General features: G+C 45.8%; 2 protein-coding genes across 4 annotated transcripts in view; one reads left to right on the top strand and one right to left on the bottom strand.

Annotated features, from left to right (window-relative positions):
- The window catches only part of SNF8 (SNF8 subunit of ESCRT-II), a 16222-nt gene extending 7959 nt beyond the window's left edge, over window positions 1-8263 (top strand). For 2 of the 3 annotated variants that reach the window (XM_017540061.2, XM_017540063.2), the window contains 4 exons: window positions 411-483; window positions 3420-3561; window positions 5008-5082; window positions 6627-8259. In XM_017540061.2, the coding sequence (XP_017395550.1) occupies window positions 411-483; window positions 3420-3561; window positions 5008-5082; window positions 6627-6764 (428 nt within the window). In that variant the 3' untranslated portion in view covers window positions 6765-8259. Of the gene's footprint in view, window positions 1-410; window positions 484-3419; window positions 3562-5007; window positions 5083-6626 lie in introns of all 3 variants that reach the window. The other variant, XM_017540062.2, reaches the window with a different exon arrangement.
- The window catches only part of UBE2Z (ubiquitin conjugating enzyme E2 Z), a 21687-nt gene continuing 13893 nt past the window's right edge, over window positions 8173-15966 (bottom strand). Inside the window, exons 6-7 of the mRNA XM_017540060.2 lie at window positions 14719-14809; window positions 8173-10243 (exon numbers count right to left, since the gene is read on the bottom strand). Coding sequence (XP_017395549.1) covers window positions 10073-10243; window positions 14719-14809 — 262 coding nt within the window. The 3' untranslated portion in view covers window positions 8173-10072. The remainder of the gene's footprint in view (window positions 10244-14718; window positions 14810-15966) is intronic.

The following is a 15966-nucleotide window of genomic DNA, read 5'->3' as shown; positions in this document are numbered from 1 at the left end:
AAAAAAAAAAAAAAAAAAAAAAAAAAAAAAAAAAAAGTGGTCATCTGGTGATGCCATCTTTCTTATAAGCACATTAAATGGTGTGGATTGAAGTTACAGAAAGAAAACCTAAAACCACTTATAAGTCATCCACTATAAATAGACACGGCCTTGTTGTCAAGAGGACATTTATAGTTTTTCAAAGATCATACTGCTTTTGCTTTTAGATTTCTATAACTCTCACTCTCGACAGGCCTAGCAAGGTCTCAGAATCCATTTATCATATTATGGCCAGTTATTTCATAAGGAAAGAGTTAAAAAAAATTAGGAACTACAATGTTATTTGCTAGTCATAGGCCGCTGGAATGTAACTGTCCACTTATTTAAAGTGGGTAATCTCTTTGTCTGATTCTGTTCCCCATCTCCAATAGGTCTGATAACTCTGGAGGAACTACATCAACAGGTGTTGAAGGGAAGGGGCAAGTTCGCCCAGGATGTCAGTCAGTAGGTCTTGTCTTCCAATCCCTTGGAGTATAGAAAGAGGTCTTTATAATTCAGATGTAACTCTTTTCTCCCTATTCCTCATGTTTAGGCTAGCTTTGAAATCTGTATGGTCTGTATCATACAGAAAAAAAAAAAACAGGCTGGGCCTGGTGGCTCATGCCTGTAATCCCAGCACTTAGGGAGGCTGAGGCAGGTGGATCACGAGGGCAAGAGATCAAGACCATCCTGGCCAACATGGTGAAACCCCATCTCTACTAAAAATAAAAAAAAAAAAATTAATTGGGCATGGTGGCACATGCCTGTAGACACAGCTAACTGGGAGGCTGAGGCAGGAGAATTGCTTGAACCTGGGAGATGGAGGTTGCAGTGAGCTGAGATTGCGCCACTGCACTCCAGCCTGGTGACAGAGCGAGACTCTGTCTCAAAAGGGAAAAAACAAACAAACAAACAAAAAAATATATATATATGTTTAAAAGGCGAGGTCTCACTGTTGACCGCGCTAGAGTACTGTGGCACGATCCTAGCTTACTGCTACCGTGCTTGTAGCTTACTGCAGCTTCAAACTCTTGGGCTCAAGTAATCCTCCCATCTCAGCCTCCCAAGTATCTGGGATTATAGGCATGGACTAGTATGCCTGGCTATTTTTAGAAAACAGAAAATATAGAGATATAAAAAAAAAAGCAAAAACCATCCGTTATTTTTCTACTAAGATATTGCAACTGCTATATATTTTAATATAGTTCCTTCTAAGCATTTTTTCTTTTTTTTCTTCTTCTTCTTTTCTTTTGGTGCAGTGACTCGGATCCGAACCGACTAAGCATTTTTTTAGGTATTATTTTTTAACAAACTTGGGGCTATATATAGTGGTTTTTTTTTTATTTTTTTATTTTTTTATTTTTATTTTTATTTTTATTTTTTTTTGAGACGGAGTCTCGCTGTCACACAAGGTGGAGTGCAGTGACCCGCTCTCAGCTCACTGCAACCTCTGCCTTTCAGGTTTGAGCAATTCTCGTGCCTCAGCCTCTGCAGTAACTGTGATTACAGGCATGCGCCACCACGCCCAGCTAATTTTTGTATTAGTAGAGATGGGGTTTCACCATGTTGGCCAGGCTGTTTTGAACTCCTGGCCTCAAGTGATCTGCCCACCTCAGCTTTCCAAAGTGCTGGGATTACAGGTGTGAGTCACCATGCCTGGCTGCAGCCGCATGTAGTCTTGAGATTTGGGGCCAAGGAGACTAGCGTAGGAGACTAGACTAGAAAGGTTGGGGAAGGAGGTGGTGGTGAGATGATGGAATATAAATCGATCTAGTTCGCCAGCCTCTGTATGTCAGTCCAGTTTGAGAAAAGATAAAAAGCTGTTTTTGATGTAACTTCCAAGGAGTCAGCCTACTATGAGATCGTAAAGACTAGAATATTCAAAGAAAAATAATGAAGCTGGGCACAGCAGCTTACACCTGTAATTCCAGCCCTTTGGGAGGCTGAGGTGGATCTCTTGAGGGCAGGAGTTCAGGACCAGCCTGGGCAATGTAGTGAGATCTCGTCTCTACAAAAAATAAAATTAGTTGGGTGTTGAGGCATGCACTCATAGTTCTAGGCTGCGGTGAACTATGATTGCACCACTGTACTCCAGCCTGGGACATAGAGCAAGATCTCTACTTCTTTTTTTTAATTTTTTTGAGACTGAGTCTCGCTCTGTCGCCCAGGCTGGAGTGCAGTGGCATGATTTTGGCTCACTGCAACCTCCGTCTCCTGGGTTCATGTGATTCTCCTGCCTCAGCCTCCCGAGTAGCTGGGATTACAAGTACCTGCCACCATGCCCTGCTAGTTCTTGTATTTTTAGTAGAGATGGGGTTTCACCATGTTGGCCAGGCTGGTCTAGAACTCTTGGCCTCCCAAAGTGCTGGGATTACAGGTGTGAGCCACCTCGCCCAGCCAAGACATCATCTCTTTAAAAAAAAAAAAAAAAAAAAAAAGGGTAACAAAAGATTACTAACCATACTTATTGCAAATTATTCTCATGAAGAGGGTGAGCATTTGAAGCATTTCAGTTTGCTATTTTTGGAGGCTGGAGAATGCATTCCAATCTACCTAAAAGTGCCCTTTTCCTTGTTTTTTGGGTGATATATTTTTGAGCTTTGGCAGAGGTTTTAAACTCTGTGTGGGCTGGATATGTGATCTACACACTGTTTTGTAGGTTTTCTTTTTCTCTGATTTTAGTTAGAATCAGAAAACTTGGCAATATTGGGCCTGAATTTCCAGATGGTGATAATCAGCTGTGTTGCCCCCTTTAAAAAAGATAAGCATTCTCTAGTTTGCCACAGGTCACACTACCCCATTGCCTCTTTAGCTCACTCATTCACATTTCCTGATGGGCTTCTGCAGGTGTGTCTTTGACCTCTGTCGGGGTGTTGGAATGAGTGGTTTGCTGAGTGGAGAACCTGACTCCTGTATATCTCCCTTGATTGTCCAAGCACCACTTACTGCTCCTTGACCCTGTCTTTTTACTGATGTAGTTGAGTGTGGTGCAGCCTTTCATTATTTTAGAGGCAGGGTCTTGCTCTATCACCCAGGCTGGAATACAGTGGTGCACAGTCATAGCTCACTGCAGCCTGGAACTCCTGAGCTCAAGTGATCCTCCCACCTCAGCCTCCCAAGGACTATAGGCGATTGCCACCATGCCCTGATAGTTTATTTTTTTATTTTTTATTTTTAGTAAAGACAAAGTCTTGCTGTATTGCCTAGGCTGGTGTCTAACCCCTGGGCTCAAGCCGTCCTCTCACGTGGGCATCCCAAAGTGTTGGGATTATGGGTATGAGCCACAGTATAGTTGTGCAGTCTTTTAAATCTTCTGTCAGTATCCTGCCCAGGGCAGAGCTGAAACTGTGTAATTAGATCTGATTTGTCAAGGGTCTTTAAGCAACTCTTCCTCACCTCAGAGACGACCTGATCAGGGCCATCAAGAAACTAAAGGCACTTGGGACTGGCTTCTGCATCATCCCTGTGGGCGGCACTTACCTCATTCAGTCTGTTCCAGCTGAGCTCAATATGGATCATACTGTGGTGCTGCAGCTGGCAGAGGTACTGGTGCACCTTCTGAGCGCGTGTGTGTGTGTGTATGTGCAAGGGACTGTCTGGGATGTGAGTCTGGAGCAGTTCTGAGCTCCTGCTCCCTGTTAATGCAGGTCTTTTGCTGAGGCTATCTAATGGATTAACTACTCAGGCCTGTGCTTGTTCAGCAGACATTTATTGAGCAGCTACAGTGCAAAGCACTGGGCCAGGCTGTGGGGCATATAAAGATGGGTATAATTCCTGCCCTCAAGGAGCTTACAGTCTAGTCAGGCAGACAGACATGCAGACAACAAACTACATTTCTTTGGGTAGCCAGACTTGAATGTCTTCTGAAACTACTTTATGGATTCTTCAAAAACAGATTTAAAAAAATCTTGTTTGACATGCCCCCATCTGTCAGCATGCCTTAAGCATATGCTGTCTTCCCCCAAATCCCCATCAGGTATTTAGGGTAGACATACTCAGTTTTATTTATTTTTTTGAGACTGAGTTTCACTCTTGTTGCCCAGGCTGGAGTGCAATGGCACGATCTCGGGTCACTGCAACCTCTGCCTCCCAGGGTCAAGTGATTCTCCTGCCTTAGCCTCCTGAGTAGCTAGGATTACAGGAGCACGCCACTCGCCCAGCTAATTTTGTGTTTTTAGTAGAGACCGGGCTTTTCCATGTTGGTCAGGCTGGTCTTGAACACCTGACCTCAGGTGATACACATGCTTCAGCTTCCCAAAGTGCTGGGATTACAAGCATGAGCCACTGCACCCTGCCCAGTTTTCTTAATATAAAACAGAACTAAATAAGGAAGGGGCATTTCTGTCTGTATTGGGGGATGGGTAGAATAAGGCAGGGCAAGGGCTGAATATTCAAATAATGGAGATTATTAGCAGTTTATGACTATCGCCATTTCTTCCTATCAGCTAATTTTTCAGAATCTTCCCTTGTCATGCCCTAGAGTTCTTTGCAGAAGTCTAAAATTCTTTTTTTTTTTTTTTTTTTTTGAGTTGGAGTCTCGCTCTGTTGCCCAGGGTGGAGTGCAGTGGCATCATCTCTGGGTCACTGCAGCCTCCGCCTCCCATGTTCCAGCGATTCTCTTGCCTCAGCCTCCTGGGGAGCTGTGATTACAGGCTTTGTATTTTTAGTAGAGATGGGGTTTCACCATGTTGGCCAGGCTGGTCTCGAACTCCTGATCTCAGGTGATCCACCCACCTCGGCCTCCCAAAGTGCTGGGATTACAGGCATGAGCCACCATGCCTGGCCAGGACCCCACTTTTAAGATCAACCTACCTCTGTCATGCTGAAAGTCACCTCTGTCTTAGCTGGAATCTTTAAACATGTCTGTTTTCTCTCAGGCTTGACAGCTTTTCCTCCTGTCTGGATAAGTCTATTGTTCCTGGGCAGATGCTGGGTTCTAAGGGAAGGTGCACTCTTAACTGATTGAATCCCCATTCCTCCTTTCTTCAGAAAAATGGCTACGTGACTGTCAGTGAGATCAAAGCCAGTCTTAAATGGGAGACCGAGCGAGCGCGGCAAGTGCTGGTATGCGACCGTGGAATCACCCAAAAAGACAGGCCCAAGTTGGGAGGATGTGTGTTCCACAAAGGCAGGCCCCAGTTAGGAGGATGTGGGTTTCACAAAGGCAGGAGCTTCAGCCTGCTTTGCTGGCCTTCTGTCTTGAAGGCTACTGCTGCCATGCTAGAAGGAAGCCCAGCACTTTTCTGAAGATGGCACCTTCTGAAGAAGGTAGAACTCAGGAAGGCAGGTTCCTAACTCTGGTGTGCACACAATTGCAGGCTGCCCCTGCTAATTGGGGAACCGACACCCACTCTCTCTCCTGAACATGCTGAGCCTGGAGTTGCTGGTCAGATTAATGTAGTTTGTACTGGAAGTAACACTGTTAATACAGTGATGGGAATTATTAACTACTTATGTTAATTATGTAATTATCCACTTAGCATTATATTGCATACAATATACTCTATAGCTTTTTTTTTTTTTTTTTTTTTTTTTTTTTTGGGGAGACAAAGAAGTTTCACTCGTTACCCAGGCTGGAGTGCAATGGCGCGATCTCGGCTCACCGCAACCTCCGCCTCCCCAGTTCAGGCAATTCTCCTGCCTCAGCCTCCCAAGCAGCTGGGACTACAGGCACGTGCCACCATGCCCAGCTAATTTTTTGTATTTTTAGTAGAGACGGGGTTTCACCATGTTGACCAGGATGGTCTCGATCTCTTGACCTCGTGATCCACCCGCCTTGGCCTCCCAAAGTGCTGGGATTACAGGCTTGAGCCACCGCGCCCGGCAACTCTATAGCTTTATATATACAAATTTCATGGTACTGAAGAATGAATGATGTGAAGAGGGAGTAACATAAGAATGTAAGAACTTCGGCTTCAGTACCCTTTTTCCATTTTTTTTTTTTTTAAGATGCGTTTTCACCATGATGGCCAGGCTGGTCTTGAACTCCTGACCCCAGGTGATCCACCTAGGCCTCCCAAGTGCTGGGATGACAGATGTGAGCCACCACGCCCAGCCCTACCCTTTTTCCTTATCCAAGCAATTCCACTGTCTAAACCGTTCATCTGTAAAATGGGTATAATGTAATTACCTACCTATATTGGACAGAACCAACCCATTTGAACACATTTCCAGCTCTAGAAACTGAGTCTATTCTTGCATAAGTATGGTCAATCAATCATGTCTGCTACACAGTATAAGTTAACTGAGAGGTAGCTAAACAGTGATCTCTGTATTGTTTCTGGGAAAATGGAGGCAGCGATTTGCTCAAGGCCATACAGCAAATATTTCTGTAGCCATGTGTTCTTTTCCACTATATCCCACTATGCTAGGCTTTACCCCTCTTCCTCAGCAGCACAAGTTAGGTGACTTAGTAACATTTTTCACATTCAGGCAAAGGACAGGGCCAAACAGCTCATTTACTTGGTTGTGTAAATGTTTGAAGGCACTTAGTAGATTTAGTTTGAAAACCTCACTAAAGCCAAAATAGGTTTGGAGGTTGCTTACTTACCGTACCCTCATCTATGGGACCTCCCTGTTCTCAAACTGTTCTTCCTTTTCCCCTCCAGGAACACCTGCTGAAGGAAGGGCTGGCGTGGCTGGACTTGCAGGCACCAGGGGAGGCCCACTACTGGCTGCCAGCTCTCTTTACTGACCTCTACTCCCAGGAGATTACAGCTGAGGAGGCCAGAGAAGCCCTTCCCTGACTGTGTGGAAGGACACACAGCAATAGGTGTGGAGAAGGAAGGAGGGCCTACTGGCGAATAAACCTGGGCAGTTTTGTTTATAAAAAAATAGAAAAAGTTCCAAGTTTTTCTTACTTCCCCCATTCTTTTATTTTTGAAAAGTGCCTTCATATTGCATCTTTATTGGAAAAAACCCTGCTCATCCAGTAAGGATTATCTGTTTAACAGAGAACAGCAAGCACATATAAAATGATTTGTGTAGGTCATCTGCAAGTTCATCGAAGAGCTGGCCCTAGAATGCAGGCGTTTCTTGGCCTTTTTAGTCGTAGCTGCGAGACATAAATTACAGCCTCTGCTAATTTAAACCTTTTTAATAAAATATTCCTTATCTCAAACTAGCTGGTCCTAATGGACCAGTAAGTAATATTCACTCTTTCAGTCTCTTCCGGCGTCCTCTGTAGAGGCTCTAGGTTATGACAAACTCAGGTGTGTGTGAGTGTGAAGGAAATAGAAGTCAGTGTTCATTTGTGGCTAATTTGGAGGAAAGAAAACAATGGAACTGAGGGGAATCAAACAACAGTTAAGGCGTGTTCTATTTTCTTAAATTCCCTACTAGCCGCCTCACCTTCCTATACTGATTACCAGGTCTAACCTCAGTGATGGGAAAGGGAGTCATTTATCGAATGCCCACCCTGTGCCATTTTATATACAGCTCACTTAAATTTTACCAAGTAGGCAGCCTTCAACGTCACAGGTGATTGAATCGAAGTAATTTGCTAGGCTTCAGCTGAGCCAAAGCTGGAGCCTAGGCCTATTAACCAAGCCCATGCCTTCATGTATCACTGCACAGTACAGAATGGCAGCACATACTGTGCAGAGACATTTCTTTCTACACACATGGTCAGCCAAGAGGAAAAGCCTCTGTACCAGAAAGCAAGAATCTCCTATAGCAAGTGGAGGTGTTGATGAGGGAAGAGGCCAGGGTAGTTTAAGGCTTCTAAACCCCATATGGTCTAAAGGCTAAGATCCTAAGTGCTAGTTTAGTACTGGAACTCTGAAAACCCAGTGGTTTCTCCATATTGAGACCCTTCCTTTAGCAGGATATATAGTCTGGTCCCAGCTCTACCTCTGCCTGTCCTTATAGGACACGCTTCCTCTCCCAAGCTCCGGAATAGTTCTTTGGAAACTACTGAAATTTAAGATGGCACTGACTGCCAGAGCCTTAAAAAATGGACCCCATCTCCAATGAGAAAATTTGTCCTGCTCTCCCCACCCAGCCCTGTCCTTCCATCATGTTATGCAAGTCTTTGGCCTCAGACAATTCACAGCACTTTCCTTCCCCCTAACAGTTCCAGACCTAGGTGAGGTGTGGTTAACAAGACCCATTCCTCCTTTACACAAACCCACCCACACCCACAGGCACTTCCTCTTCTGCCAAAACAAATTTTATTGCACCAAAAAGAAAAAAAAAACTTCATTTATGTACAGTCAGATATAAAGACATCTCTTTGACTCCTGTGCATATATTTCCTCAACTCAAGATTAGGGCATAAAAGTCAGGCTGCTATGCCAGACATGTTCTGCCCTATGGCAGGGCCAAGGAGAGGATTGTCACTTGAAAGTGGGAACACTTAAATGGATGACAGACAACACTGGACCCACAGACCCAAGGGCATTCTTCTAAGCCCTGGAGTCACTCGAGGAATGGAAGAGGGAAATTGGAAGCAGGGTCCCTTTTGAATCTTCATGTGAGAGACCCAGCCTCTTCAAGGGTATCCAAGGTAAACTTCCGTTCCCCAAGCCCACCACTCCCTGTCCAGTTCCTTTTCTTCCTGCTCTCCCAAGTAGGACATTCTCCTTTCTGCCCAACCCAGATCCTCCAAGAGGAGTCCCATGATCCAGAAGGCAGAGACTTCATAGCAGCGGGTAGGGCACGTACATAGGATCCTCTCCCTTATGCGTGGCTGGACCTTGACCGAGGCCCTGCATCATAAGAATTGCCAATACCCCACTGGGATCCGTAGCAATAAATCTGGAAGTATGGGAAGAACATATCAAAAAGGGGAAGGATGATTCCCTTGATGCCCAGGATCACAGGGCACCTAAAGCACATTTTTTCTGAGCCAACCAGCTAAAGGATCACTGCAGCTAAATACAGATAGAGAAGCAACACAGCCAGGCAAACACCCATCGGAGCCAGTGACAAGAGCAGCTGGGGGAACGGGGTTGGGGTGGTGAAGGAGGAGAAAGAAGGGGAGGAGCCTCCAGAGTCCAGCCCCAATCCCCTCTGCATTGGCTACCCTTGCTCCCCACAAATCCCTGGGGTTGAAGTAAGGAGGACGACGACAGGCTGGGGTGGAAATACACAAGGACAGCCCAACAAAATACAATAAGGACTAGCATCAGTCTCTCCCTGTGCTCCATCCCCAAGAGAAATACCCTCATTGTGACTAGTATTTATGAAAATCTGTAACAGACTATTCTATGTAGTGGCTCTAATCCCATATACACAGCAGCTGCCTGTGCCGGGAACTTTTCAAATCAGTGATTGTGGGAACAAACAGTATTTTCAGCTTCTTACAGTGCCTGTGCAGGCTTTACCAAGACCTTGGTTCAGTCCCAGTCACAATTACCTTTTGTCTTACATCTAGAAAGGGTGAGGAAAGGGGGCAGGGGAGAAAGGTGCTTAGGTGCTAGGTAAAGCTTACTGATCAGCAGCCTAGACTCCACCACTGTTCCTTCTCTTTGGTCTGTCTAGAACAGTGACTATAAATTAGGAAAAACAAAATTATGCTGGCCTGTGGGAAATAATAGGGAAGGGAGGCAAGGAGGAAAAGGGCATTGGGAAGCCCTGCTTCAAGACTGAAGACAGACAAATAGACAACCACCCAGACTGCTTAAGTGTCACAGACAGTCCCCCACCCCAAGTTCCCTTCCAGGTATTCCCATAAATCATTTGGGCACACTCCCTCTTGGAATTGCAATTTCCGTCTTCCACCTATCCCTAAGGAGCTGGTCCTGTGGAGAGGTGTGTTGTTTGTTTCGTTTTTGCCAGAGGCCCTTCCACTAGGTGCTCCTGTAAAGGTACCTTGGCCCCGATATGGGATGAACGGATGAACATAGCCCCAGATGCTCCAGTGCCAAGGAGGTCAGCCCGGGAACAGGCCCCCACTCCCACACCCTGGGGTCCGAGCTTGCTTGGTTCTTGCCATCTTGCAGGATGACTTCGAGTCTGGAGGGAGATACACAGTGCCTCTCCATCTCTGGGGTTAGGGGAAGGGATTCTGCTGGGACTCTCGGGTGGGGGAAAGGGAAGAGGGGAGCAGGGTCTAAACCCTCAGGCTCCCGTGAAGGTCTGTCTCTGTCCCAGATGAGCTGCTATCAGAGTCCATTTCTGCGTTCTCATTATGGAGCCTTTCTAGCACTTTCTGACGAATCAGTCCCAGGCGCATCAAGAGGGACTGGTAGTCAAAGTGGCCCCGCTTCTCTCCAAAAGGGTCCTGTAGGGGGAAAGGAGACAAGGGGGATGGAAGATTCAAGTCTGGGTGGCTGATCCTTGAGAAAGCAGCTTTAAGCCCATGTAAAATGCAAGCTCAACTTCTGAGCCACAGGAGCAGGAAGGCCCAACAGCACAGGCGGTCCTGAACAGCAGGCAAAATAACCTTTGCTTAAAAATATGACACCTGGGCCAGGCGCGGTGGCTCACACCTGTAATCCCAGCACTTTGGGAGGCTGAGGTGGCTAGATCACCTGAGTTCGGAAGTTCAAGACCAGCCTAGCCAACATGGAGAAACCTCGTCTCTACTAAAAATACAAAAAAATAGCTGGGCATGGGGGCACATGTCTGTAATCTCAGCTACTTGGAAGGCTGAGGCAAGAGAATCGCTTGAATCCCGGAGGTGGAAGTTGCAGTGAGCCAAGATCGCACCATTGCACTCCAGCCTGGGCAACAAGAGCAAAACTCCATCTCAAAACAAACATACAAAATAAAATAAATGACACCCTTACCACCCCAAATAGGTCTAGCTTGAGCTAGAGTGAAAATGTTATTTGTATTTCTCAAAAGCAAGCCAATATCCGGAAGAAGGACAGTAAGGGTGAGATAGAGAAGAGAAATTCAAGATCAGAATTGTAATTATTAAGCATGCCTGTATTTTTCATTAACCTCATAAAAACCACAGAAGGTAAAAGTTGTCCTTCATTCTTTGTACTCAAAAACGGCAATGTGCTTTTCCAAGGTCACAGGCAGGTCTGGAACTCGAGTTCTGACATTCAGATAAGCACCTGTACTCCTCCCCAGGGACTCGTCACTACATTCCTGTTCAGGTTTCTGGGCATTGCTCCAGGGCCACCAAGCCTTGATCTTAGTCCTTGTCGTTCTAGATCAAAGATCCCTAAACATTTTATAGAAAGTTTTAATTGTCCCCAAAGGCTCAAAAACAACTAGTTGAGTGGATGGTATTAAAAAACGAGTTTAAAATACTACACAGGGACTTAGGCCACAAAGTAGTGTGACAGTCCCCAAAAGGTACACAACTTTCCCTCTCACATTCTGTTTGCTTCTCTCACAGAAACTCCTTCCACACTTCTGCCCACACATTACCCTCATCCTATGTGGGATGCCAGTGGGTGCTAGTCACAGTCACTGGGACTACAGCCTGCACTTCTCATTCACGAGAGTTACACTCCCTCAAGACAGCTCCACACTTACTACAGAGCTGTCAATTCTACAAATCTTTCTTTCATCCATGGTTCCATTGCCTCTCATTCTCCTCCTGCCCAGATGCTGCCTTCCTTCCCATTCCTCATCACCACTTGTTTTTCCTTTTCAGACTGATATTGCTAATGCTGTTGGATACCAAGAGAATTCCTGATGGGGAACAAAGTAGGATATATGTTATCTACATACTCTCAGAAAGGGTTTAGGACACAACTTAGCCCTGAGCCAGCCTTGCCCTTTGTGCTTAAATTAGACAGGTAGGTAGAAAGTCCTTGAAGGAAGGAAGGGGAAACTACCATTTCTAAGTAGCACTGGAGGAAATAAGTCATCTCCTCCCACTGCTGTTGGTGCTGGATGGGTGAATAGACATAGTACGAGAGCTGGAGAGAGCCTTAAAAAACGTAGTCAATTATCCAAGTCACCCATTTCTTTTCTTCAGGTGGAATCTGGCTCTGTTGCCCAGGATGGTGTGCAGCGACGTGACCTTGGCTCACTGCAACCTCTGCCTCTCCAGGGTTCAAGCGATTCTCCTGCCTCAGCTTCCCATGTAGCTGGGATTACAGGCATGTGCCACCACGGCCGGCTAACTTTTGTATTTTTAGTAGAGGCAGGATTTTACCATGTTGGCCAGGCTAGTCTTGAACACCTGACCTCAAGTGATCTTCCTGCCTTGGCCTCTCCAAGTGCTGGGATTACAGGCATGAGCCACTGCATGTGGCCCCCACAAGTAACCCATTTCTCCCGCCTTCCAGCTTTTTGTTTTTTTTTGAGATGGAGTCTCACTCTGTTGCCGGCTGGAGTGCAGTGGCGCCATCTCGGCTCACTGCAACCTCTGAATCCCTGATTCAAGCAATTCTCCTGCCTCCGCCTCCCAAGAAGCTGGGATTATAGGCACATGCCACCACACCCAGCTAATTTTCTTATATTTTTAGTAGAGACGGGGTTTCATCACGTTGGCCAGAATGGTGTCGATCTCCTGACCTCATGATCCAACTGCCTCTGCCTCCCAAAGTGCTGGGATTACAGGCGTAAGCCACCGTGCCCGGCTCAAGTCACTAATTTCTAAGCAAGACCACTAGTAAGATGATCCAAACACACAAGAACGGATTCTCCAGAATTCTCATCCTCTTACCAACAAGGTGGTTTACATTAGTCTATCTAAATTTTTTATTTATTTATTTTTTTGAGATCGAATCTTGCTCTGTTGCCCAGGTTGGAATGTATAGTTCAATTTCAGTTTACTGCAACCTCTGCCTTCTAGGTTCAAGTGTTTCTCATGCCTCAGCTTCCTAAATAGCTGGGATTACAGGCATGAGCCACCATGCCTGGCTAATTTTTGTATTTTTAGTAGAGACAGGGTTTTGCCATGTTGGCCAGGGTGGTCTTGAACTCCTGGCCTCAAGTGATCTACCCACCTCTGCCTCCTGAAGTGCTGGGATTATAGGCATGAGCCACCGCACCTGGCTGTCTAGCTACAATTTGGGTCAATGAGAACCTTTCCTTAAACCTAAATTCTGCATTGTTATTGGAAGCAAAAGCATACTTTTCCCAATAGAGACAAAAAATGAACAAATGAACAATGGTTATCATCTTTGAATAGTAATCATTCAACATGTGACACTGCACATACGTTGTTTCTCTAAGCTACAGTTTCTGTGAGCACCCCTCAGGGTCAGGAACAGAATTCCAATAGGATTTTTATAATCCCTAAGAATCCAAGAGGATTCTTTTTTTTTTTTTTTTTTTTTTTTTTTTTTTTTTTTTTTTTTTTTTTTTTTTTTTTTTTTTTNGCTGGAGTGCAATGGCGCGATCTCAGCTCACCGCAACCTCCGCCTCCCAGGTTCAGGCAATTCTCCTGCCTCAGCCTCCTGAGTAGCTGGGATTATAGGCATGCGCCACCACGCCCAGCTAATTTTTTTTGTATTTTTAGTAGAGACGGGGTTTTACCATGTTGACCAGGATGGTCTCGATCCAAGAGGATTCTTATAATCCCTAAGATTCTGGAAGGACTGAACACATTTCAGCTTGAATACACTATTGGCTGGGTGCAGTGGCTCACGCCTGTAATCTCAGCCTCCCAGTTTGGAGGCCAACGGAGGAAGATCACCTGATCCCAGGAGTTGCCTGGGCAATGAATGGGACCCTATCTCTACAACAACACAAAACAAGGCCAGGCACAGTGGCTCATGCCTGTAATCTCAGCACTTTGGGAAGCTGAGGCGAGTGGATCACTTGAGGTGAGGAGTTTGAGACCAGCCTGGCCAACATGGTAAAACCCTGTCTGTAATAAAAATACAAAAAATTAGTTGGGTGTGTGCCTGTAATTCCAACCACTTGGCAGGCTGAAGTTGCAGTGAGCTGAGATTGCACCACTGCTCTCCAGTCTGGCCAAGACAGCAAGACTCTGTCTAAAAAAAACAAACAAAAGGGCTGGGCGTGGTGACTGACACCTTTAATTCCAGCACTTTGGGAGGCTGAGGCAGGCAAATCATGAGGTCAGGAGTTTGAGACCAGCCTGACCAACATGGTGAAACCCCCATCTCTACTAAAAATACATAAAATAACCGGGCATGGTGGCACACGCCTGTAATCCCAGATACTCAGAAGGCTAAGGCAGGAGAACTGCTTGAACCTGGGTGGCAGAGGTTGCAATGATTCTGCCACTGCACTCCAGCCTGGATGACACAGAGTGAGACTCCATCTCAAAAACAAACAAACAAAAATACTAGCTGCGGTGGTATATACCTGCAAGTCCTAGCTTGGGAGGCTAAGGTGGGAGGGCTGCCTGAGCCTGGGAATTTGGGGCTGTGACTGAGTGAACTGTGACTGAGCTACTACACACCAGCCTGAGTGACAGAGTGAGACCCTGTCTCAAAAAAAAAAAAAGAAAAAAAAAAAAAACAGGCTGGGCATGGTGGCTCACACCTGTAATCCCAGCACTTCGGGAGGCAGAGGGAGGTGGATCATCTGAGGTCAGGAGTTCGAGACCAGCCTAACCAACATGATGGTACCCTGCCTCTTAAAAAGTAAATAAAACAAAACAAAATAAAAACCTACTGACCAAGAAGAGAAAGGGAAAGAGTTCCCAATGACTTTTTGCAAATCAGTCTCCTCTCTGGCTCTAGTCCCTCAAATGATACAGGTTGCTTTTAGCTGTGACATTCTATGAGACCTGTGCATGCCTCGTTTATGGTGGGATTTTACACGGCCAGCTGCAGGGCTTCTGGAATTACCGGCAGGAGCTGTGTGCATTACCTGCATAGTTTGGCCTTGAAGGTGCAGGCGATCTTTGCAGGCCACCTCATAGAAGTCATAATACTCCAGAAAAGACTTTTCCATCACTCCTCTGGAAAACAAGCAGAAAAGCGTAAGTCAGAAACCTAGAGGTACAGGTCACCGCTTCCTTACTTAACCTTCTTTTTTTTTTGAGATGGAGTCTCGCTCTGTCACCCAGGCTGAAGTGTAGTGGTATTATCTCAGCTCACTGCAACCTCTGCCTCCTGCGTTCAAACGATTCTCCTTCTTCAGCCTCCAGAATAGCTGCGATTACAGGTGTGTGCCACCATGCCTGGCTAATTTTTGTGTTTTTAATAGAGATGTGGTTTCACCATGTTGGCCAGGCTGGTCACAAACTCCTGACCTCAAGTGATCCGCCTGCCTCGGCCTCCCAAAGTGCTATGATTACAGGCATGAGCCACCATGCCTGGCCTTCTCACCTAACCTTAATGTCAAGTTAAACACCTGGCATTCCCAAGTCCAGATTTGGTTTTCTACAAAGATCTTTTTTTTTTTTGAGACGGAGTCTCTCTCTGTCGCCCAGGCTGGAGTGCAATGGCAGGATCCTGGCTCTCTGCAACCTCTGCCTCCCGGGTTCAAGTGATTCTCATGCCTCAGCCTCCTGAATAGCTGGGATTACAGGCACATACCACCATGCCTGGCTAATTTTTGTATTTTTTTTTCTTCTGAGACGTAGTCAGGCTGGAATGCAGTGGTGTCATTTCAGCTCAACGCAACCTCCGCCTCCTGGGTTCAAGCAATTCTCCTGCCTCAGCCTTCTGAGTAGTAGCTAGGATTATAGGCGTGCACCACGACGCCCAGGTAATTTTTGTATTTTTAGTAGAGACAAGGGTTTTAACATGTTGACCAGGCTGGTCTCAAACTCCTGACCTCATGATCCACCTGCCTCGGCCTCCCAAAGTGCTGGGATTACAGGCATGAGCCATCAGGCCCAGCCTAATTTTTGTATTTTTAGCAAAGATGGGGTTTCACCATGTTGGCCAGGCTGGTCTCAAACTTCTAACCTTGTGATCTGCCCTCCTCGGCTTCCGAAAGTGTTGGGATTACAGGCATGATTACGGATTACACCGTTCCTGGCCTCTACAAAAATCTTTAAATGGAAAATGGAAAAAGGAACATCTAACTGCCCATGGTTGACTTCCCCTATACCTTGGGAATTGTAAGAGTGATTGTAATACTAGCCATTGTTTTTTTTTTTTTTTTTTT

This window comes from Cebus imitator, unplaced genomic scaffold (assembly GCF_001604975.1).
Source record: "Cebus imitator isolate Cc_AM_T3 unplaced genomic scaffold, Cebus_imitator-1.0 Scaffold123, whole genome shotgun sequence".
Taxonomy (NCBI): domain Eukaryota; kingdom Metazoa; phylum Chordata; class Mammalia; order Primates; family Cebidae; genus Cebus; species Cebus imitator.
The sequence above is the reverse complement of the archived record's forward strand: the minus strand, read 5'-3'. Positions and strand labels throughout refer to the sequence as shown.